The following is a 25,344-nucleotide window of genomic DNA, read 5'->3' on the forward strand; positions in this document are numbered from 1 at the left end:
TTTATCCTACACAGTCTAATAATTATAGTTTGCTTGACTACATAAACATTCTATCTTCCAGGTAGCCTTCAGCATAATTAGCTTTTACATAGAATAACATAGAAATGCCGTTAGCCACATCTGTAAAGAGTCGAACCCCTTTGTCAACAGCATTCCATCATTGCCAACGTTTTTAAAGCAGCATTCCATAATTGCCAACGTTTTTAAAGCAGCATTAGTACCGGTATACACTTTATAGCCTCACGGATGAAGACGTTGCTCAAAGGACAACATTCTGGGAGTCGTAAACGTTACAGTTTCAAGGTATACATAAATAAATGTATATATAAAGTTGAATTACTTTATTTAAGTGTATATTGATAGTCCAAAACCAGCCTTAGTGCACCATACTATAAACTACTCATGTCTCACAGGGAGTTAAATGATACTGGTCATCTGTAAGAGTTGGATCAAATTTTTATTTTCACCAGTTTAAATGCAGGCACAGGAATAACTGCCTCTCGTAGCCTGGTTCTGGAACTGGGAACTGTCATCCCTAGCAGCCTATATACATCCAGCTCCATATAGCAACTGCTTTTTCACCAAGATGAGGCTGTCCACAGCACTAGCCGTCGTTGCAACTGCCGCAGTGATTCTGACACTATCAGGACAGGCTGTTGCGTTTGTCTTCGATGGAAATGGTACGCACCTCACAGTGACTCTGAACGGAATTCTCCTCGTCCAGCATACCCCGGCATCGCCCTTCCTGTCTGTCGGTAAAGGAATGTCGTCCAGCAAGAGTCAGTTTGGCAACTACAGGATCCGGGACTACGTGGAAAGGAAGGTCCCCCTCACCAGAGCCTCTGTCGCCGTATCAACAGCGGAGGAAAGTGGCACGACAACCAAGGTCACTCTAGATGATGGGTGTTCACTGACGGTAAGCCTAAAAGTGCAAGGTTGATGATAAGAAGCTCTGCTTTTGATATGACCAAACACATTCCTAATTGGAATGGCCATGAGCAGTATCCCTGAAGTTGGATCGAAGTGGTTGCTAAAAAGCTTTCCTCTTGAGTACTTGCCTCTCTTTGCATCAGTATACAGTCTTTTTTTTTTTTTAAGTCAAACCTATGTGAACTTCAGAAAAGTATTACAGATACAATTCTGTGTAGGCACTTGTGTTAAAATTGTTATTTTCGAGTGAGTAATTTTTTGCCTCGGCCGGATCCGATGAGTTTCATGTCTTCATAATTCCTCAGAATCAAGACATCAACCACTGGAACATATGACAAGCAAAAATATTTGTGTGCTTTTATTTTTCACGCTAAAATTTCAACACAATGAAAATTTACACTCTTACAGTTTATTCTGTGGGTGTATTAAACGTTTTGTGAATTGGGGCTTGTAATCAAAGTTTGTTAATGGATGAATTCACAATTGAGAAACATTATTAGTATGAGAAAGAAGCATTGTCACTTTTTAAGAGAATTTTTATTTTATAGCAATTTCCTCTATATTGTATACAACACAATTATGAGAGTAGTTAATTTTGCAGGTATTGATGAACTCGCAAGATTTGCAAAAATAAAAACATTGCAAAGTATACCGCATGTTTAGTATTCAACCTAGCAATGCTCTTTAACTTCAAAGGGGAAAACAATAAATATGTGTAAAAGAAGAATTCATGTGGGTGCGAAGCAAAGTGCACACAAGTACACAATGTTAATTGCATCAGTCGTACAGGATGCATTTTGCCACCTTCTTATATGGTGAATATTAATGCCAAAGTGTTTGATCTTTCGTGTTACTTAAATTTTAGCCAGCTTACCGGTACCAATAAAGACAAAAATTTTTGTAAAAATGATGGCATACTATAAAACCGGAAATATTTGCGGGCATGAAACTTTCACAAATTTTGCAAGGAGCCAAGATTCACAAGAGTAAAATGCTTGTGACAGGTTTTTGTTTACACAATGAATGGAATGCCAGAAACACTTCATTAAAGTTTTACCACGATATAGGCAGTAGACTCCGATTCACAAAAGTTTCCTGCCACAAATGTTTCTGGTTTTACAAGTACTCACAATTCAGGTTGTGGTTCCTGCTACAGATGAAATCTTCATACATATAGTCTGTGCACATTAAAACTTCTCAGGTTGCAATAGACTTTGTGGCAGCATCGGGCAAGCATTACATGAAGTTTGGCGAACTTCCGGAGGATGTGAACAGGGTGTGGCTTCGTCTCCATGCCGAGGAGGGAGAACATGTTTATGGTGGAGGAGAGCAGTTCACCTACTTTGACATGAGGGGACACCTTTTCCCCCTGTGGGTCCAAGAGCAGGTACAAAACTATATAGTTGTATACCTCATATGATGGGGGAAACAAAGAGAAAAACATGGCAAAATCTATTCGTTTCCGATAAAGTTATGTGCATTTACCCATCCCCCTTAGTAGAACACTGTCATGTTTTTTACCTTCACCAAAGTTGATGTTATTAGATGACTGAAGGATGATGCCATATTTTCTTGATTGAGAGCCAGAAGGGCATTAATGCCATAAACTTTGTTCACTGTTAGGAACTGGTGGTATAAGTGACGGAAGATTTTTGAGATTTTGGGTACTGAGTGTACACTGTGTGTGTCTTGCAGTCAGATGGCTCCAGTTTGAGGCCCAGTTTGTCCAACTGAGCTATGTTGCAAGTAATCATGCTGTGTACTATAGTGAGAGGCAAAAAACCCTGTCCCTGGGATAGGATATAACATCTAGGTCAAGTGTGCAAAAGAGTCACAACTCAAGATGACTCAACATTAAAAGATCTCTTTTTGCTACTTGCACAGAGCAGGGTGTTAACCGAGTTCAACAACTTGCCCCACATGCTTACACCAGAAAGTAGGATAATGATGCTGACCCTTAGAGGTTCCCCAAGATGACCAGCATCACATTGTGCCACTTGAAAAAAAGACTGATCTCATATCTCCATGTTTAATTCTCACATGTGCACCATAGGGTGTTGGCAGAAACAAGAGTTCCCTCATCACGCTCCTCGCAAACAATCGCGACAATGGCGGTGGCGACTACTTCACCACCTACTGGGCCCAACCCACCTATCTATCCTCCAGGAGGTACTACGCTCACTTTACAACCAGGGACTACTCCGAGTTTGACTTCCAGGCAGCCTCCTTCCACGAAGTCTACCTGTGGGGCACCTCTCCGGGGAGCATACACTTCTTCACAGGGTCGTCGTATCTAGAGTTGATGGAGAAATTCACTGGTTACCAGGGGCGACAGCCTTTGCTCCCCGAATGGGTGTACAATGGGGTAACTCTGGGATTGCAAGGCGGCACGGAGCGCATGCTGAAGTACTTGAAGTTGGCCCAGGTAGGAGATTTTGAGTGAGGTGGATTTATAACCAAATAATTTTGTTTTCTAATAATCAAGTCAAAACATGACATACAGTAGATTAAATGATATGCAATTGAAGTATGTTTCGAAGTTTTGTATTTAGTTAAAATCAATTGTTCAAAGCTTATTCCAGATACTTTCTGTTTGAAATGTAAGAAAATTTATGAATGCAACTTATGTATAAGAAAAATAATCATCTGCATGGCTTTGAGAGGAAAGAGAAAATCTAAAATGCAAAGATGGTACTAAGTGTGGACAAAAAACATTTCCCACTTTTGATACTTAAAGGATAAGTCCACCTTCATAGACATGTGGATTGAGTCAATGCATCAATAATAGAACACATTAGCAAAAGTTTGAGGAAAATCGGACAATCCGTTTAAAAGTTATGAATTTTTGAAGTTTCTGCTCAGTCACTGCTGGATGAGAAGACTACTACAGTGTATGATGTCATATGCGTACAACGATGTAAAGAAAATGTGAAGAGAACTTCACAAAATATTACTTTCTGACAAAAGTGCACATTTCCTTGACTCGTCACTGATGTATGTTAAGGGTAATATTATTCCCCCTTGCCTTCTGAAAGAGGGAAGTCAAGTGTTCTTTCATTATGTGAGAAAAGTGAAAATATGAATTTTCTTTATCTTTTCTTGATATTGTTGTACACATGTGACATCACAAAATGTCACATGTGTCTTGCGATTTCATTCCTCTCACATATATAGCTTGCATTTTACGTGGTGATTGACTAGCAAGTGGTGTTCCCAACTGAATTTTTGTATAAATTCTAAGTTTCTGTCACTATTTTGTGTGCAAAAGCCATGCCTTTTTACAATAATGTAGTTCCTGGTCATTTGAAAGAAAAGCGATAACAGCTTTTGTCATACAATTAACATCAAAGCAAAGCTTGGCATTTTCTCTACAGCCTTGCTGTAGTATGCAGTTGCTTTGAAAATTCATAATTTTTTAACGGATTGCCCGATTTTCCCCAAACTTACACTGATGTGTTCTACTAATAGTGCTGCATTCACTCAATCCGCATGTATATGAAGGTGAACTTGCCCTTTAACCCTTTCCTTATGAGAACCTGGTATACCACGTTCCCATGGCATCAACTGATATATACGGGAACCTGGTATACCAGATTCCCAAAATTTAGACAGTAGTGCCTGTTTTTATGCCTCTGCCACGAAGTGGTGCCGGAGGCATTATGTTTTCGGGTAGTCCGTCCGCCCGTCCTTCCGCCCGTTCGTCCGTCCGTAATCAATTTTGTGGACAGCATAACTAAAAAACCGTGTGAGGTATACTAATTAAACTTGACAGATATATGTATGAGGGGGTGAAGTTGTGCCTATCAACTTTTGGGTCCACATGCTCAAGGTCAAAGGTCAAAAGGTCAAGGTCAAATGCTCAAAATTTCACTATTTCCCCCATATCCATGCAATGCCTGAAGGTATTTTCTTGAAACTTAGTGTATACATGTACTACCAAATAAAGATTCTCCAGAGAGAGTTCTGGGTCATGAGGTTAAAGTGAAAACATAGTTTTGGTAAGGGTTTTGAGAACCCGTCTGGTACCATTTTATATTTGCTTGCAATATATCGAAAGAGTCTACCGAGAAACTTATCTGGCTGACGCGATTTGCTGGGATGATGAGTTGTTTTGGAGTATTTCGAGATCAAAAATAAGAATCGGTATACCGACTTTTATTCCAGAAGGATCCAGACTAACTCAGTCTCAGGGAAAACTTGGCCCTATTTCACACAATTTACACGCAGTTCGTGATCGCCATACTGGAAAGACAATCAAAGACGCGTGATAAACAACAAAACAACATCAAAGACAGTGCGTCTCAGGTGATGTGCGTAATACGCATGAGGACTGCGCGCTGTCCCATTTGTTTTGTACAGGATTAGCTCGCACTTTCCTGTCTTTTCAGTTAAGCGTCTTTGGTATCAACTCGGACCATAACTGTGACCAGCCAGAATGTGAAGCGCTACAGGCCGCTCCCATAGTACAACGCTGTACAATCCAGAGGGACAACTCGTCCCGCCGTCAAAAAAAACGAGGCCGAGTTGTCCCTGAGTCCGAGTTTAGCCTGACCCCGATCAGTGAGCCCATTAGCACACACTCTATTCATAACTTGCGCCCCGATAGATATTTTCATTGTTCGATGGCACATGTAGTTGGCCAGGGAAAGGGCGTACATGTACTGCTTGACTGCTTTTGCACAGGTGGATTACAAACCTGTCCACTCTCTGTTGACGTGCAAAAAGAATCTCGTCTAGGGGCATTGAATGCACTTCAAGAATTGCGGGAGGAACGGATTAATAGTTCAAAAACTTTATATCAGATAACACTGACATTGTTATGAGAAATAGCTTAATAGTGCACAATTTTGTTGGAGGTAATTTAAGAATGAAGGCATAAATCAGTTTCATTAAATTCAAGATATATTTTGAAGTTAGGTTTCAGATTTTGCTCTATTTCCAACCCTCTGTACAAAACTTTAAGACCCCGTTTACAGTTTACAGTGAAATGAAGGCCGAGCTCGGCCGCGGCTGAGCTCGGCCTTCATTTCACTGTAAACGCGCAAAAGGCCAAATGCGGTACCAAAATTGGCCGCGCATTTGGCCAAGCTCTGGAGGTAATCCCGCCTTTTCTCACTGTAAACGCAAACTGGGCCAAATTTAGTCTGGCTTCCAGACCCTCTGCCCGTACTATTTCGCTATTCAGGATGTTAACGCCCCAACGTCAAAAACTAGTATAGTTTAAAGGTACTAGTAGGCCTGTCAATGAAAAAATTCAAATTGTTTAAAATGTATTTATTAGTGTTTTGTGTTGTAGTAGTAGTGAAAACATTTACAAAACCGTTTGAATTTTGGAAATCAGAGCAGCGGTTGTGAAGATATAGCCAAATGAATGTTTCATATTGTGACTTTTCACTAGACAACAAAATAGAAAATACCAGAAATAAATAAAATCATGTTTTTGCATCTTTTATTTTCTGATTAAATAACATATAATGTATCAAATATTATTTTCATGCATGTATGTAATTAACATTCTTGATATCATTCATTTCTACCAAGTTTCGGCACTTAACAGTAGAGATACAGGGGGTCAAAGTGTGGACATTGTGCTAAAATATGCCATTTTCAAGCTCAAATTATGGGAATTTCCCAAAATCTGCATATTTATGTCATCATTTTATGGTTGACAACAATCTTGAATAAGAACCAAATTACATATATGGTATGTCTGTAATGCCTCTTATAAGATGTTATTATCAAAAAGTCCTAACTATTTCTCATTTTTGCACAGCATTAGCGAATTGTTGTCCCTAAACACCAAATTTTGCCAATTTTGATCATTAAATATGCATATTTGCTAATTAGATATGCAAAAATGCATTTTTGAGGCTCTTGAGCCTCATTCAAGTTTGAAAATTGGTCAGCAGGTATAGCATATAATACAGGCTCAAAGTGATGTTATGTCAGGCATAATTTATATCATGTCTATATTTTGATAAAAAATCATCATCATTTATCTTTTTCATTAAAGCTGTAGCTAATTAAATATGCGTAAAATTGTAAAAGGTGACAAAACAGTTATTTCAGTCACGTTTACCCAAATTACATTTGTGATAAGTGGAATGTCGTAACCAATCCCTGTTTAAAAGAAAATAGTTCAGTTTTTCACATCATGCATAACTGCATATTAATTAGACACATTAGAATATGACCTAATTAAATATGCATAAAATTGTGTAAGCTTACAATCAGGTGTATTTATACAGGTTGTATTAAACCTAAAGCACAATATATAAAGTGGATGTAATTTGCAACAAAAACGTAACATAATCAGGGATTACAATTTCCTCAGAGCAGCATTTTGATGCTGAATACCAGTACATGTATTTAGTTAGAAATTAAAACCTTACTTCTGACAGAAACTAGAAATGTCGCTACAGCGACTGGTTATAGCCCCGCCAAACAACATTTCATAAGCTTTGGTCAAAACAACATTTCATAAGCTTTGGTCAAAACAACATTTCATCAGCTTTGGTCAAAAAACTGAGGAAGTAGTTAAATCCGCAAGATCTTTCCTTGATCTTCTGCCATTAATGTGCCGTTACCATGGCAACGTACTTTCGGGTACTGTCGAAAAGTGCGTCTTGCACATCTACAACCAAAGGCACACATCTGTACCAAGTTTCATGGAAATTGGGCAAAAACTGAGGACGTAGTTTGCAACACAAAATTTTCCATCATTTTGGCTCATAATATGTGAGCTGTTACCATGGCAACATACTTTTTGTCACTGTCAAGAAATGTGTCATGCTGACCTATATCCTAAGACAAACATTCAATATGAATTCCATGAGAATTGGAAGAACACTGATGAAGCAGTTTTGCCATGAAGCATTTTGCCCTATATTTTACCAATAACATGCCGTTACCATGGCAACGCACTTTTTGCCACTGCGGAAATATGTGTCTTGCACATTAACATATTCAGATGAACATCTGTACCTAATTTCATAAAAATTGATCAAAAACTCTGGGAGGAATTCGCGACGCAAGATTTGTACCCATTTTTGCCCATAATATGCCGTTACCATGGCAACGTACTTTTGGGTACTGTCAAAAAATACGTCTTGCACATCTACAACCCAAGGCACACATCTGTGTCAAGTTTTATGGGAATCGGTTGAAAACTGAGGAAGTAGTTCGCGACGCAAGATTTGCAACGGACCGACCGCCCGACCGACTGCCCGACCGCCCGACCACCCGCTGATTCCTATATACCCCCTTCAAACTTCGTTTGGCGGGGGTATAAAAAAATGCAATTACAGTACACGTACAGTGAACCTTGATTTTTGAAAAGAACAATATTCTTCATGCACCTTTGTGAATCCTGATGAAATATCAGTACAGAATGTTGAAAATGAATTATACTTGTTATTGAAATAAGAAGCCATGTGATCTAATAAATACTTTTTTTTTTAATAATTAAAGCCTTGGATCTGTTGTGTTGATTTGGAGTCCTTTGTTGCCTTTTCTACTGATATTCTACTTCAAATAAATGTGCATACTGTGTACTACCAACACATTAATCAGGACGTTTTCACTTGCTAACATGCGTAACTCGCGCTCAGTTAAATGCATTATGCCCGACCATTCCCGGCAAAGCTCAACAAGACAAATCTCCACCAACAAACAGGCAGGCGAGGTTCTTTCCTCCTTGTAAATGGGCGAATAGCATGTCCAGGCCTTGCTTCAGAAGCCCACAGTAGAATAACCTGACAGTAGTTGAAAAAAAAGAAACACAGGAAAACAATAAATTCATGGTCAAAACAAGCACAAATTGTTTACAAGCTGCTCACCTCCTGAGCTGTCATAATTCTTACAATTCAGAAAATGAGGGGGGGGGGGGGGATGGGGAAGAGGGGGTCCAGGCACTCACTCTGAAAAAAAAAAAAAAATGGCTTGAGATTGTTTACAAATGGGGTTGGTGTACACCTGTATGGGCTTGTGCCGAAAGGGTGGGTTGGGTGGTGGCGCGTCGCGTTAATGGAAACACCACCCTTCGTCCAAAGCCCCCCCGGTTTTGCCGAAAGGGTGCGTTGGGAGCGTTGGGTCGCGTCGCGTTGACTGGAACCCCACCCTTCGTCCAAAGCCCCCCCGGTTTTGCCGAAAGGGTGCGTTGGTACTTTTTCTCATGTAATATTAAAAGACGAGTTTTTAATTCATATTTAACCTTCAAACAACCATTTCAAAGAGGCTATCGTCCGGATCGGTTTCTAAGCGCACAGTAGGGAAGAGACGGAAGTTGGTCTAATTTCATTTTGTATTAAGCGCATTACAAATGTAATGTATTATTATTATTATTATTACTATTATTATCGGTTTACACTCTATTACCACTTGGTCTACAGCCAGTTGGTCTAATAGACTGTTTAATATCAGTTGGTCTAATAACCAGTTGGTCTAGTCATCATTTCGTCCATCAATTACTGTTTGGTCTAATTGTTATTTAGTTTAATTACTATTGGTCTACAGTCAATTCGTCTGATAATAGCCATTTGGTCTATTTTTTATCTAACACCACTTTGTATCATCAAATACCGATTTGGTCTATCATGAGTTGGTCTAATTCCATTTCGTCTAATCATCAAATGGTCTAAAATAAAACCAAATTATTTTGTCAAATATAAATTTGGTGTATACATCATTAATTTTGGTCCATTGCCCAGTTGGTCTAGCCTCTGTCTATCATCATTTAGTCTACACCCATTTAGTCTAATAACGATTTGATCTTATTGTCTGGGCTATTTTTTTTTTTTTTTTTTGGGGGGGGCTTTTTATTGATGTGTACACCAAATTTATATTGGATGAATTTGGTTTCATTTTAGACAATTTGATGATTAGACGAAATGGAATTAGACCAACTCATAATAGACCAAAAATAGACCAAATGGCTATTTTTAGACGAATTGACTGTAGACCAAATAGTAATTGAACCAAATAACAATTAGACCAAACAGTAATTGGACGAAATGATGACTAGACCAACTGGTTATTAGACCAACTGATATTAAACAGTCTATTAGACCAACTGGCTGTAGACCAGGTGGTAATAGAGTGTAAACCAATCCGGACGATAGCCTCTTTGAAATGGTTGTTTGAAGGTTAAATATAAATTTAGAAGTCGTCTTTTAATATTACATGAGAAAAAGTACCAACGCACCCTTTCGGCAAAACCGGGGGGGGGGGGGGGTCTTTGGACGAAGGGTGGGGTTCCAGTCAACGCGACGCGACCCAACGCTCCCAACGCACCCTTTCGGCAAAACCGGGGGGGGGGGGGGGCTTTGGACGAAGGGTGGTGTTCCCATTAACGCGACGCGCCACCACCCAACCCACCCTTTCGGCACAAGCCCCTGTATGTACCTGCATAGTTTAAATTCCAACTCGACAGTGATGTGAGAAGGTAAATAAATTTGTTGCAAACCATGGAGCGTAGAGGTAGAGTCTGATGACTAAGTCATTCAAAATTCTAGCTTCATTTCCAAAAATATTCCAGATTAATATTTTGGAAGATTCTTCGGTATCTAAAGCTACTTTTTTGTTGAACATAAGTTATATGGAACTGTAAATTATGTTGGAAATGTTTGCAAGTAGTGGGGTTGGAATTTCGTAACGACAGGTCTTCACCTGCCTGCCGGATGTGGAGAGCGGCAGGCCAATGCAGACACCAGTCACGACAGTCGACACTGCACGAGTCTACCGCAGTTCAGTGCAAATTATGCATGAACGTTTCGTAACAAAATTACAAAACAAAAAACGTTCTTTTAGAAACTTTTTAGCACAAATACAATCACTTTGTAAATATCATTGAAATATGTTTCAATGTTCAAGCATAAACACTCACCGTCGGCATCGTTTCTGGTGGTTTCGTGCGTAGTCGATTTCGGATAAGGGATCGTAACGTTGTGCGCCATGTAAGGTTGTTCGCGCAGTACGTATAGTAAGGGTACTAGGTCTCGCGCAGGGACCTAATGATCGCGCATAGCGTAACTGCGTATAGCAAGCGATATTACGCGTAGGACTAAGCGCAAAATTTGCCGATACGCCCATGGAATAAACATACCTGACTTACCGCTCAACATGAGAAGGAAGCAGGTAAGAAATTTTGATTTCCAACAAATTTTCCAATAAATTTCCAATTTTTTACCTTGTACAAACCTACCTTCCCTTAAAATCTCTTCTAAGGATGTTGTAGCCTAGACGTGTCGTCTCGCTTGTCTCGTTCGGAGTCGATAGAATTCGTAATTTGTTCGATCGATCGTTTACCACGTGACGTCATCATACACAAGAACAATGTATGCTGCCAGCTACGCTGAAATACTGTTAATAAATGGTGTTTTAAGTCAAATTTTAACACAACGATTATAATATTACAAAGGAATAAATATTTCAGTCTATCGAAGTTGAAGTGTGATTTCAATTTGAATTTGCTTGTGATTTCTTGCGCTAACTTGTGATATATTTGTGACAGGGGAGGGCCATAATGATACTGAAGAAAACAAATTATTAGATGAGAGTGTGACAAATGGGTGACGAAAATGAGAGGGTGACGAATGGGTAAGCACACACACAAACACACACACACACACACACAAAATATACATTGTATGTTCACATTTTACTTTTTTTTCCATTTTATATTACATGTATATTATTGGTTAAAGTGATTAGAAATATTGACAGAAAACTTTATAAATGAAAATCATTAACGATTATGAAAATATCAATGATAAAAATAATGATAATAAGAATGATAAAATGATGATGGTGGTGGAAGTGATAATAATAATAATGAAAATGATAATGATTATGATGATTATGATGATCGATGATGGTGGTGGTGATAATAGTAATAATGATGATAATAATAATAACAATAATAATAATAATAATAATAATGATAATAATAATAACACATAAAATAATAGTAATAACAATAATATACACAAGTTAGGTAAAACTGCTGTTGCTTAACAGGGACAAATTTAATATCAAGTAAAAAAATATTCTACGAAAGCCGGAGCACGTTACAGCCGCAGAGGGGCAGACACTTTCACGCATGAAACTACAGAGGGCAGCTGCGCGATCTTTACATACCCCGAGAAATTGAACGCATAAAAAAAAGTCCGACATACAAACGGCGACAGCGCACTACTCCGTCATCGTATCATCAGGAGATTCTGGGAGGTGATTTTTCTGCTTTTTCGTGATATTCATTGAGAAATTCAGGTACGATTATAGAATAACTTCTATTATAAGAGCATTTCAAATTTACGTGCGCGATATCTAGACCCCTCAACCATACATAGCTGCACCATCCTCGGCGGTAGGTAAGAAGGCAGCTACTGTAGCTGCAGCACTAGTCGTACTGCAAAGTTTGACTCGTTTTTCCTACTGGATTGGTATTGAATATCACCTCTAAATTTCACATGGATATACAAAAAAGGTTAAATTTCTGTAATATTGATCCGCATTTTTCAAAGTCAACCAGCCTTATGAAAAAAAAATTAGCTCAAGTTTGAAAACTTATTCACAAAGTTTTCTGATCGAAAAATTGTCATTGCGGGGCTGCATTTAGTTAGAGCAAACCCTACAGATTTGATTGAGCCCTCAACGGCGACTGTAGGTATAAGCTATCCATCGCAGTTTCGACTTTGTTTCCGAGGATGCAAAATCGCGTTCCGCGAAGGAGGGTCGGGGAGTCGCCGTGACGCTCAAGATAGCCATTTCAAAATTCTCCAATTTTCTTTCTGATTCCTTGTAAAAATAGGTTATATTTTTCAATTCCAAAAATTCATATTAATCAAAAAACAATAAAGGGGTTAAATTCCATCACAAAAACAGCATCTCATGCTGCGTTCATGCGTTGTCTAGTGGCGCGGTTCGGCGTGTTTGACGGCCCTAGTACTAGCCCACATTTGCAAACCCACGAAAATCAAAACTGCATAAAACAGGTCCAATATGACTTCAAGTACAAGTTATAACAGTAACATACCTCACCTGTTGCTCTTTGTCTATACCATTCGATAAAAGAGAGAAAATCATCGTTTTAAAATCAACTTTCAAACTGGGTCAACCCGACCCAAAATCGAATTACGAGCACGGGCTAGCTACATACTAACTGCGACCAGCCCCAACGTGCAGCGTTGGGGCTGTGCCGTTTTCGCATTCAGATTGAGGAGTTGTACAAAACGGGTGCCGTTTCGGCGCTATATTTCCTTAATTTTTCAACAAAAACTACTAGGAATACTTACATGGGTCGATTAAACCTAAATGATTAATTTCGGCGACTGTTTGATGCATTTCATTGCTTATGATGCAGAAAATGTTGTCTTATAACGCGAATATCTTCAGCTCACCGATGCTCACTGAAACTCACAATCACTTGCACAGGCGCACAGCATGCATGCAGTGCAGTGCATTGAGAGCATGCGTAATGCGTACTAATTGATATAGCAGCAAGTCTCTCCACTGTTGCACTAGGGCAGGCCGCTTATTACTCCTAAAAAAATGTAGAAAATTTTGCAGTTTCTAGATAAATGGGTGAGAAAAACCAAGTCGAAAAGGTAATGTATTAATTGTCACTGTGTTTATGATAGAAATTTAGCCGTGCTTTATTTGAGAAGTCGCCGTGAATGTGGCCGTGATTTTTGCTCCCGCTCAGCTGCGAGGTAGCCGCCAGGACCGCACCGCAAGGCGCGGTCTCCGGGGCTAGCTACTAGTACGTACATGTAACTTACACATGTATCGCATGCAAGTACATTGTAGTACGTACGTGGACCGGAGCTAGCGAGCGTTATACGCATGCATACAGTGCATTTTCATTTATTTTTATGAAAGTAATGGACTAATTGGAACGAAATTTTGCACAGGTGTTACTGCAATCATACCCAAACTCCATGCTAACTATGAGACCAATTGCTGCAGGTTTACAAATGTGGGCTAGTACCTTTAAGGTGGGTTTGTCCTGCAGAGGCCTTTGCCTTCGAGTTCGTCGCCGCGGAGTCCAGCTGGCAAAGGGTCTGGAAATCAGACTATACCACATTGCGACCGGCGCCCTCCCAATAATAGTGTTTGTTTACAAGCAGAGTACCACTATGACAAAATATTAGAAGGTTTGAATTAAAAGCCCGGGCCGAGCCCGGCACTGTAAACGGACAGAATTGCGGGGCTTGGCCCCGCAATTGAGGCCGGGCTCGGCCGCGGCTCGGTCCAGCCCCGCACTGTAAACGGGGTCTTATTTTGCACAGGGGTTATTTGGTGTGGTTGGGAGCGTGTGGTTAACACCCAGACAATGGTTCTGAACAATGGCCAGCATTTGAATGCTTTGTTACATATTCATGAGAAATTCCACTATCACAGCTAGTCTTTATTCATCCTGAAATGTAGAGTTTTGCAAGCACATAAAAAAAAATTGCTTATTTTTATTTATATATATATATATATATATATATATATATATTTTTTTTTTTTTTTTTTTTTTTTTTTGGGGGGGGGGGGGTTTCATGCATTTTACCCTTTACCATAAATTCAGAGCAGTAGCACCCAGGGCAATCCATCATGAATTGTTGATAAAGCATTGATGTGCATTGGACCAAGTCCAGAAGCCTAGTCAGCAAAGCTCTGAAAAGGTGGTATTTGTGGTATTCGTGTCTATTGTTCAGGGTCATTGTAAGCACACAACCACATACACATCACTGGTTCTTGTGTAAAGTTCAGTTTTGTACATAGGGTTCAAATTTGACCTAAATCTGGAACCTAATTTTGAAATTAATCATGGATTTAACGAAACTGATTCACGCTCTCATATTCAAATCACCTCCAGCTAAATTATACACTATTCAGCTATTACTCATATCAATGACAGTGTTATCTGATGTATAGTTTTCAAAATAAAAAGTGGGAAATGTTTTGTGTAACACTTAGTATTCGTGAGGATAACATTAAAGTAGTCATCACGCGAAAAATAGCTTGATATTTGTAAATAAAGTGAATTACACATTTCTGGAAAGCTAAAGTCTCTAAAAATATGAATAGTTAAGTTTCAGAGCTTGAAAAACGTTCCCTCAAAATTCCCCTAGGCGGGGTATAAAGATTTTGACCATTATTTTTGTAATTTTTTTTTTCAGAAATATAATCTTTGATATGTTTACTACATCTATGCTAAATTTCAAGTTTTTCCTATCGAAAATGGCATTTTAAAACCCTATATTGGATCGCTCTCGTCAGTTTCGGTTTTGGTGCCTTTGGGAAATGTGTGTTGTAGCAAATTCAGCCCATCTTCAACATGTTATGTATTTCTTGACTGGCTTATTTAAATTTTAAACAAAAGACCCCCACAGTATTCCAGTTCAACTTTATGTAACTAGCTCAAACGTAAATTGTATACTATGGATGATTGATACTATGGATACTATTGGATATTATGAAAACTTCTATGGACTTGTGAGGATAACTTGGTATCATTTGTCTTCCAGGGCAGTAAATGAAATCCTTCTGTATCTGTTTCATTCAAAAAGGACAATGATATCAAAGTAAGCAGCGTATGGATCCAGGACTGGGCTGGCCGGATCAAGACCTCCTTCGGCAGACGGATCTTTTGGAACTGGGAGTGGGATCCGAAGCATTACCCGAACCTGGACAAGGTGGTTGCCGACCTGGACCAACAAGGAGTCAAAGTCCTGGTGTATGCAAACCTCAATCTGAACCGGGAGGGCAATCTTTTCAAGGAAGCGGAAGGCCTGGGATACCTGATCCTCGACAAAAGTGGCAACACCTACATCCTCGATTACGGCGAGTTCTTCTGCGGCATCGTTGACATCACCAACCCAGCAGCTGCCCAGTGGTACAAGGACCGCATCATCAAGAAGAACATGATCGACCTCGGACTGGGAGGGTGGATGGCAGACTTTGGGGAGTACCTCCCCACGGATGCCGTCTTCCACAATGGTATGTCTGGGTCAGACCTCCACAACATCTGGCCAACCCTCTGGGCACAGATCAATCGGGAGGGGGTGGAGGAGGCGGGTAAATTGGGAGAAATTCTGTACTGGATGAGGGCAGGCTTTAGCGGGGCACAGAAGTATGGCGTTATGACATGGGCTGGCGATCAGTTTGTTGATTTCAGTCTCAGCGATGGGATTGCCTCTGTGATTCCGGCCGCCCTGTCTCTTGGAGTCTCTGGATTTGGTCTCTTCCACTTTGACATTGGTGGCTACACTTCGCTGTTTGGATACACCCGTACCCCTGAGCTGATCTTCCGCTACGGCGAGATGGCGGCATTCACATCCATGATGCGTACACATGAGGGCAACAGGCCTGATGAGAACCTGCAGATCTACTCCAACGACTGCACGCTGTCACAACTCGCCTACCACACAAAGCTGTACCGTGGCCTGAATGCGTATCGAAGGACCGTCGTGTGGGAGAACACAGAACAAGGGATTCCCACTCAGAGGCCCCTCTTCGCGCACTATGAGAACGATCCAACATCCTACGGGATTCAGTACCAGTACCTCTTCGGGCGAGACCTCCTGGTGGCACCAGTCCATGAGGCGGGCAGGGAGACTTGGGATGTCTACCTCCCTCCTGATAACTGGGTCTTCCTGTGGGATGAAACTGTGACCTCCAAGGGGGGAGAAACCGTTACCGTCCCTTCACCCATAGGAAAGATCCCTGTCTTTTTCAGACAGGAGTCAGAGTGGGCAACTTCCTTCCGTGCACTCAGGAATATTAAGTTGAAACAATGTCTTGTTGAAGGTAAGGATGAATTATAATTGGGTTTAAAAAAGGAAAAAGTAAATTTTGTGCCTTCACTAGAAATGGAAGCCCGAGGTCAAGTGCTATGTAATGTTTCATTCAACTGTCTGTCCATCTGCGCTCAATTCTGTCTTGTTATAAATATGATTGAGAGCCTTTTGAGGTATCTGAATCACACTCGGCACATTACATGGAAATGCATTAATTTTTGCGTATTTCACTTTACTTTTGTTTGGTGCAAGTTCTACAACCCCCCCCCCCCTCCAAATATCTTTGCAATCTTCTCTGCACATTTTGATCAGGTTGAATCCAGTGCCCATGCAGTGTTGCCTCCCTGTTACGAATGTGTGTGTGCGCATGTGCCACAGAGCTATTAGTAATATTTGAGCACATGTTTGTATGCAGTAGTTTCTGTGCAAGCTTACCTTTAAATGGATCAGGCAGCACATTAATTTTCATGCAGGAAAATGTCAAATCAAATTCTGTCATTTCTATGAATTGGATGAAAACATACAAGTAAGCACTTGGGCAGTGCAAATGCAAGAACCTGTGATGAGCCACTCGGCGTAAAAAAAAAATGATAATAATAATCGCTCAGAAATATTGATGTTTACAGTATGTATGTGATTGCACAAGGATGAGTCAAAAGGCAACATTTCATATATGGAGTGATGAATTATGAAGCATTTGATTATCAGTTATATTTTTTGGTATAATGTTCAGGTTGGGTACAGTGATTTACTTATATAAAGATTTGGTGGTTGGTGGTGGTGGTGGTGGTTAATCAAAGGTCACAGACAAATTTTTGAGATTCCATACGTGAATGAGGAAACTCCAAAAACTACTTTAAAAACAGTTTGTCGAAGGAGAGAGAAGAAAAGGAACAGATTAAAAATAAAATTAATTCCTTTTTTAAAAATCTAATATGGGTGGTTATCAAACCTAAGGCTACGTACTGTTACATGATGTAGATACATTCCACCTGTTGCCATTCTTTCGTGTGCCCTTTTTTCTAACCATTTGTGTGGTTGCTGCAATAATGTGGGACGGAAGTGTTTCGCAGAATTTCTATCATAGGTATTATGTGACTCGTATTGTGCAGTTACCATGTAATTCATGATCCAGTGTGATTCAGGGAATACTTGCCTGTAAGTACAGTGGCCCAAAAATATAACCTTTGACCATTGCAATCACACCCTTGGACAAGATCTTTGTCCCATGCCAGCCCCTCTTGATCAAGGTGTATAGATGTATATGACACAATGCTAGGGTACCGTAATGACAAGACCCTCTATGAGAACATTGTTGATGCTGAAGAAGCTACCGTGTGGGGAAATCAGACCTTATCACTGCTGTATTTAGACGAACCCAAATAGGACAGACTTGTGTTCTGTAGAATGGACAATAGCCACATGATGTGGAATCGCATCAACTGTTGTTTTAAAGGAAAGGGATTGTACAAAATTGTAGATGTACTATCCCCACCTCAATCTGTCACTATCTTGTAAGTTATATGTCTTTACCGGTACTTATTAACAGAAGTTACCTGAATGAAAGAAAAGGTTGAAGTGATTTTGTAATATAAGCTTATTTTAAAGACATTCTCAATCGAATATGTCTATAATTGATGGTTAAACATTATACAAATGATGCACAGGACAGAGTGGATCAATGAGAATTGGATGCGTGAGTTTAACTTTGGAACTGTTTAAACCCACGATCGCAGCGAGTGGGTTTTAGACTGTTCCAAAGTTTAACGAGAGCATCCAATTCTCACCAATCCACGAAATAGGCCTGTGTATCATTTGTCTTATAAAATGGGCTTGTAAATTCATGAAATACAACCATTTTCCCCATCATGCATCCTGTGCACCTACTACACTATATACAAGACTTGAGCCATGTGTTCGGATTTTACTGGATGCATGACTTAGTGTGGACCAGTAAAAATCAATACATGACAATTGACCAATCAGATTTGCAGAGATTCTAAAGCCCATTTTATGATCACTAACGATGACAGCAGCATCTACAAAGGTCTTACCTGGTTTATTGCAAATGCAAGAAAAGACACCAAATACAGTTTCTTCCAATTCCGGTACTGAGTCATTTTTCCGTTGGGAATATATAACTTCCAGACGTGAGCGAGAGAAGATGATAGATCTGTGGTTAAGAATTTGCAGAGTGGTAATTTCTGGGAGAAAACAATTTTTATCCTGAACTGAAATAGCTGCCAAACTACAGGCATGTGAAAAAAATAGTTTGCAGGCACAAACTCTTGTCGGTCGTACAGGAGTCTGCGCCAAAATGACTAATTGCACCACTGGCAGTGTCCCATAGGCCCTACATGTACTGTAGTAGCTACAGTGGAGGGAATATGAAAGAGATGCTTTGACACAGACTCCTTTACGACTGACAAGAGTTTGTACCAGCAAACTATGTGAAAAGGGAGATGAAGTTTGAAGAAATATGATTTCTGAACATTAAGTGCCAGAGTGATGTTTTAAAGTGAGTATCCTGTAAATGATAAAGCAAGTGATGCCATGACCAAACCCCTTCTGTCATCTAAATTCATTCTCAGACAACTTGTGGTGCAGTTCTTTTGAGAATTTTGCATTCTTAAACTTTGATGATGCTATAGGTGCTGTAAATATTTATTCAGGATTTGATATGGATTTTTATCAATTGGGTTGTTTCAGGAACTATTGATTGACAAGAGAGAGTAATTCTTACAATTGCATATTATGTATATCAAAATGCAATACAGTAATTAAATGTGCTTGTTTCTTTCGTTATACTTCCTATACTTTATAGCAGCTCAACTGCTTATCCAGTGTTGAGCAGTGGTATGTACATGGTAAAATGTGTTTTCCTATCTGTTATTGATATATAATCGAAATACTACATTATCAACATATCTTTCTAAAGAGCAATTTCTTCATAAAGTCTCACAAAATACTAACAGTATAATATATAAATAATATATAAACCTTGAAGCTCCAACAAGTTGGCCCAAAGGAGAGGTTCTTTAACTCTTTGAGAGATGTTGCACTGTTGCATAAAGATACAAATAAAGGTTTTTTTGTATCCAAGATGTACACAGTGCACTCCTGTTATAATGAACACTGTGGAATTCATTACAGCAAAGTAGATATTCAGGTCCTAAAACTTTTTCTATGATTATTTATATATGCTTTAATTGTTCAGCTGTAACAAAATTTCAATGTAAAAGAAGAAAACCAACGAAGTTCAACGAAGTTCTGAGGACTTCGCTTGGCGCTTGTACAGAGCCACAAAATGAAGGTGTATTTTATGAAAGTGAAGGTCACTTGTGTTTGTTTGATTAATTAGTAATTCCTACAATGTTAATGTCACATGCATCCCCCTTATATGTATTTGATTTAGTGAAGATATCATTTTCCCCCATTCATTGCCAAGCATAATGGGATTTAATAACATATAATTATCATGGTTTTGTCTGAAAGACTTACAATGTAAATTTCCATGAGATGGGATTGTTTTTCCTAATATTTGTGTATGTCTTTTACATAGATATGTGTATGCATGTCATTATAAACACATACCACTCTCTTCTGATTACAGCATTACCCCTCAGTCATTTCTAATCACTGACATTTTTGTTGAAATATGGAACATTTTGTGATTTTCTCACTGCCCAGGACTTTGCCACATCTATGCTCCTTGATGGTTTGCGTGACTAACAACTACTAACTTTTCTTGGATACAACATGTCATGTCATTGCTTCTAGGACTGATTACATCATTTTTGGGCAGACATTAATTTACAGCTAGTTGTAGAAGAAGCACATGCTTTACACTTCAAATTTCCAAATAATGCATGCAGTCTATGTATCAAAGCAAAATGAAACAAAACAAAAAGATAACGGCAGAAATAAATTGCTGTTTTATTTTGATATAATTGCCCTTCTTAATTTGCTAACTGGCTATTTGACTTGTTACTGCTCATATTAGATGATGGTGACATTCCAAACATTTACTGCATGCCACACCTGGTTTTGATATTATTGTGTTGCCCAGCATCCAGTCGTGGGGATTTAGAAACCATGCCTTTTCCTCTGAAGTATCCAGTCAATGTATAATAACCAGATTATAATCATGAAATGCAATACACTAATATACATGTACTTGTATACCAAGTGCTTTATCGGTCAAATTTCTTACACGTTATGGATGACAGCAGGCAGTATTAAGCACTGAAGATCTGTTTTTATGTGTGTGATTGTTTTCATAGCCCATCTCCTTTTCTTTTTCTTTTCTTATTTAGAGCATGGGGTGAAGGAGAGGTTCCATTTTTAGATTCCTTTTCAGGAGCATAATGGTCCTGATGAATTTATTATATATAGAAGTCGTTCTGTACCGTGAAAATCACAAAAGGCAATAGCCTTATCCCTTCAAGCTGACCCACTTTGCTGAATGATTTTTTATACCTTTTTTTTTTCCATTTTGAAAATAATGTATCAGATATAGTTGGTCATTTTATCAGTTCATTTGATTGATCACATATCTACTGCATGATTGTTATTCTTTCATTCATTAATGCATACACCTCATTCTAAGCTTGTAATATTCATTCATACAGCTAAAACTGAGTCCATGGGGATCTTTGGATGTACAAAGATTGACCATTTGCTGCAAAATATGACTTTTGAAACACCAATTCATCGTCAAAATGGCATCGTTTACATCTAGTTGCTATTGCAGTGTTGAGCCAAGGAAGTTCGAAAGATGGAGCTCCAACTGACTATAATTATTCAATGAGCTGTCAGTTTTCTATGGATGGACAAAAGAATTCCACAGTGCATTTGTGCCTTTGATGTTCAGTGCTTGAAGCCGCCATCTTTCTGAGCAATCTGAAGATTCATTTTTACGCTAACTTAATACCGGGTATATGCTGCTCGTTTATATATCAAATGCAATGAAATTTCACCTAATGATAAAGCATATAAAACAAAAGTCAATTCCATTCGAAAATATGTGCAAAAGTGTAAATCTGAGCTGTATTTTGTGAAAGTGTTTGAAATTTTACCCTCGTGGAAAGCCGGTTTTATCACTTTTCTCCTTATTTCCGCAAAAGGAAACTAATATGGTATCATCTTCAAGTATAGTTCTTTATAAATTAATATGTCAGATTAGCATACAGACATGTACAGTCGAGTAATTTTGATATCTATTTCAGCAATATTTGAGCAATTTCTATTCGCGCATCCCCTTGCCTTTACCATTGTCTACCTCCCATCGTTTGTAAGTAGGGATAGCGAAAAGTAATTACCATCACAAATACATATCTTCCTTGGAAAGTGGCTCGTGATTATGCAATGAGACACGAGTCAATTGTCTTCGCATCTGAGCGGCAGATCCAGTTTGACACATCAAATATTTTTGAGTGGCGGCTTCGAGCATGGGATCAAAGCGAGTAAGACTGTTGTGACTCCATTTTTCGAACCTCCTTGGTTGAGCTGAGAAGAACTGATCAATAAACAAGACATGGAGAATGAGCCATGACTTGAGCAGATCTTGGGATTACTTCAGGGTAGTCCCACCTGTGCTTATATCTGTCAGTACTCTGGCCTTACAGGTGTATGCTTACATAGATAAAGAGCACTTTCTGACTACACTGTTGTAGCACACCTGTACTTGGGTATCAGCACGTCCAGTGAACTAGTCAGCAAATTGATTTATCAAGTGCACTTCCTCAGATTCTTTAGCCAAGACCTTGTTACGTCATGCAATCTCAAATTATGTCAGACATCCTGTAGTAACTTTATTTGAGATTAATAGATTTTTTAAACCTTGAAGTCATTACAGCTCTCAATATGATGTTGTATTATACTGTTGTGAGGTGCTGAAGTGCAATGTCCAGTCAAACACAGATGAATAACATTTTCTTAAAATTTGTTTCACCTTATTTTAGTGCCCATATAGCTTTTACTGTTATGAGCTCCCTTGTGAAATATTCAAGGTTAGGTGTCATTACGATTCCATTGATATCAAAATGACTGGTTAAGGAGTTAAAATTTCAAAAAGTGCTTAAATTGCATCTCACAATAATTTTGGTTTTTGTTGATTCTTTTTAAGGGTGATGAAATGAATTACAGAAGTTGTTCCATTAGGAAAGTTGTAATAAATTGTATACATGTATGTTTACAATGAAGACAGTGAGAACTGGTGCAAAGCTATGCATTTTTTTTTTTATTAGTATAATTATTTTTCCCTGATAAAAGGACATTTGTGGCATTATCAATTTGTTACTGGCATTATGAATGCTGATTTTGTAAGAACATTGAAATGTGAATGAAGTTTGTGAAATTTAATTTCTTTGTTTGTGATCATGGCTTAAACATATTTGAGTTCCCATGGGCTAAGGTACAGGCTGGGATGTTTGAATTATCATGTTTGTGTATTCAAATTGTTGTTGTTGTTTTTTTCATGTACATGGTTATTCAGTGGGTATGGGAAAAGCGTAGCAAAAGATAACTGACAAAAGAAAAAAACAACAAACGCTATACTTTGTCACACAGAGATGTGCTCTCATGGATTTCTGAATTACTGCAAATTTTGTGCAGGTCAACATTGCATAAGCTGGCAAATTGCGTAAGTTGACACAATGAAAAAAATCCTGAATTTTTTGTTTCTTTTGTTAGTTGCTTTGTGACCTCCGCATAGGTATGTCAACAGATTTTCTTCAGCTCTTTTTGTGCTGACTTACGTGAGGTTTACTGTACCGGTACGTGGACACACTCTTGTGGCACGTCAAGGACACTTCAGATCCTCTGCAAGACATAAGATACGGCGAATGTCTTTAGTGTTAAAGGGGATGTCTAGTAACTGATCAGTGGGAGTCAGTGGCTATGCTGGGGATGATTGTTCCAATCCTCGTGGGATTCATTTAAGAGTACATTATATATCTATTGTTGTGCGAAAATTATTTGCTTCAGAATGGTCTCATATTCAAGTAATCGTTAACGGCCCGTTTACAATCGCCCCGACACTGTACAGGCATGCTAACCTGGAAACATTAAACTGCACATTACTTGAATATGAGACCATTCTGAAGCAAATAATTTTCACACAACAATAGATATGTAATGTACTCTTAAATGAATCCCACAAGGATTGGAACAATCATCCCCCAGCATTCCCACTGATCAGTTGCTCGCCATCCCCTTGAAGTTTTGTTATCAATGTAATATTGTCTATATACATGTACTTTCATTTGATGAAATTACATCTTGTTGAATACTTCAACTGATGCATTTGTTTTTTATGGTGTGTGTGATGGGAAATATTCTTTGAACTGTAGGCCTACTGTGCATGTTTTCTCAGAAAATATGTGTAATAATGTGCATTACAAAATGGAATAAATATGGTGTTAAGTGGTAACACATGATACGAAGCTAGATTGTGCAGTGATTGTGTTTGTTTTGAAGATGAGAGAGGTTTGACTTAGATTTGTCTTACCATCTTTAATGTAATTAGTGGCAGCAATAAGAGGTGGAACTTCAGGCTACTGTACGAGCTGAAATTTTCGCGTACAGATATTTTCGCGAATTGCTACGTGGAGGACATTTTCGCGTGTTGTTAATTTCGTGGTTGCGAGGGTCTAACTGAAGTTAGTTATTCGTGCATTGTTATTTTTGCGTGTTGTTATTTTCGCATATCAAAGGCGATTTGCGAAATTCGTGAAAATAAAACCACCGCGAAAATGTCAGTTTGTACAGTATTCTAACCTGTCATGCTTTTTATGTTTTCCAACCAGACATGCCACAAGGTAATGAAATGCTATCAAGGAGTTTAAAAATGCAGTTAGTTGTATAATTATTGATATGAATATGCACATGTGAGTGCTGACGATGTCATATCATCCCCTCACAATTTCCTATTGATAGTGTCCAAAAAATGACAAAAAATTCAAAGTGTAAAACGTGATATTATTCCTGGTTGAATAACATCAGAATAATGATCAGTATGATATACTAACAGGATTTGAGTCTGGTGTAATTGCATTTGAATGAATAACTGGATATTACAGAATTTCGTATGTTCAACCTATAAGTATATGGCAATTTGGGAAGGGATGACATCATCCCTTCACTATTTGCATATTCACATTGACTGCATAAGAACTGTGTACTGAAAAATTAGCGAAACTTCAAAATGTCATAATTTTCCTTATTATTTTCAACTGATTATGATCAAAATTTCATTGTTTTCCTAGGAAAATTTTACGCCAAATTGTTTTCAGACAAATTTTCAACTGCACTGGAATTCCCATTTGATTGAAAAGTATCAACATCGATTCTAAACTCAACCCTTTTGGCATAGTCTGATTTCTAGCCCCTTTGCCTATGTATTTAAATTATTCCCACAAAATGCGCCCTCTTCGGCGACGAAGTCGCCGTCTTTGCCGAAAAGCAGACCATCCAGCTCACAGAACGAGTTTGTTTCGGTAGGTCATCCAGCTCAACCTGATAAATGTACTTCTTTCGTTGTTAGAGGGCGTTAATATTCTGAGAAGCAAATTAGTACGGGCAGATGGTCTGGAAGCCTTGTTATTTAGGCATCGCACATTTCAAA

At 38.8% G+C, this 25,344-nt stretch overlaps 1 protein-coding gene across 1 annotated transcript; it reads left to right on the forward strand.

Annotated features, from left to right (window-relative positions):
* Window positions 1–497: 497 nt before the first annotated feature.
* Window positions 498–17,212, forward strand: LOC140230379 (sulfoquinovosidase-like). The gene is made up of 4 exons (XM_072310530.1): window positions 498–916; window positions 2,132–2,317; window positions 2,984–3,355; window positions 15,489–17,212. Exons 1-4 carry the CDS (start codon window positions 587–589, stop codon window positions 16,743–16,745), a joined length of 2,145 nt encoding a protein of 714 aa, XP_072166631.1. The 5' UTR covers window positions 498–586; the 3' UTR covers window positions 16,746–17,212.
* The last annotated feature ends 8,132 nt before the right edge of the window (window positions 17,213–25,344 follow it).

Source organism: Diadema setosum, chromosome 1, assembly GCF_964275005.1.
Source record: "Diadema setosum chromosome 1, eeDiaSeto1, whole genome shotgun sequence".
Taxonomy (NCBI): Eukaryota; Metazoa; Echinodermata; class Echinoidea; order Diadematoida; family Diadematidae; genus Diadema; species Diadema setosum.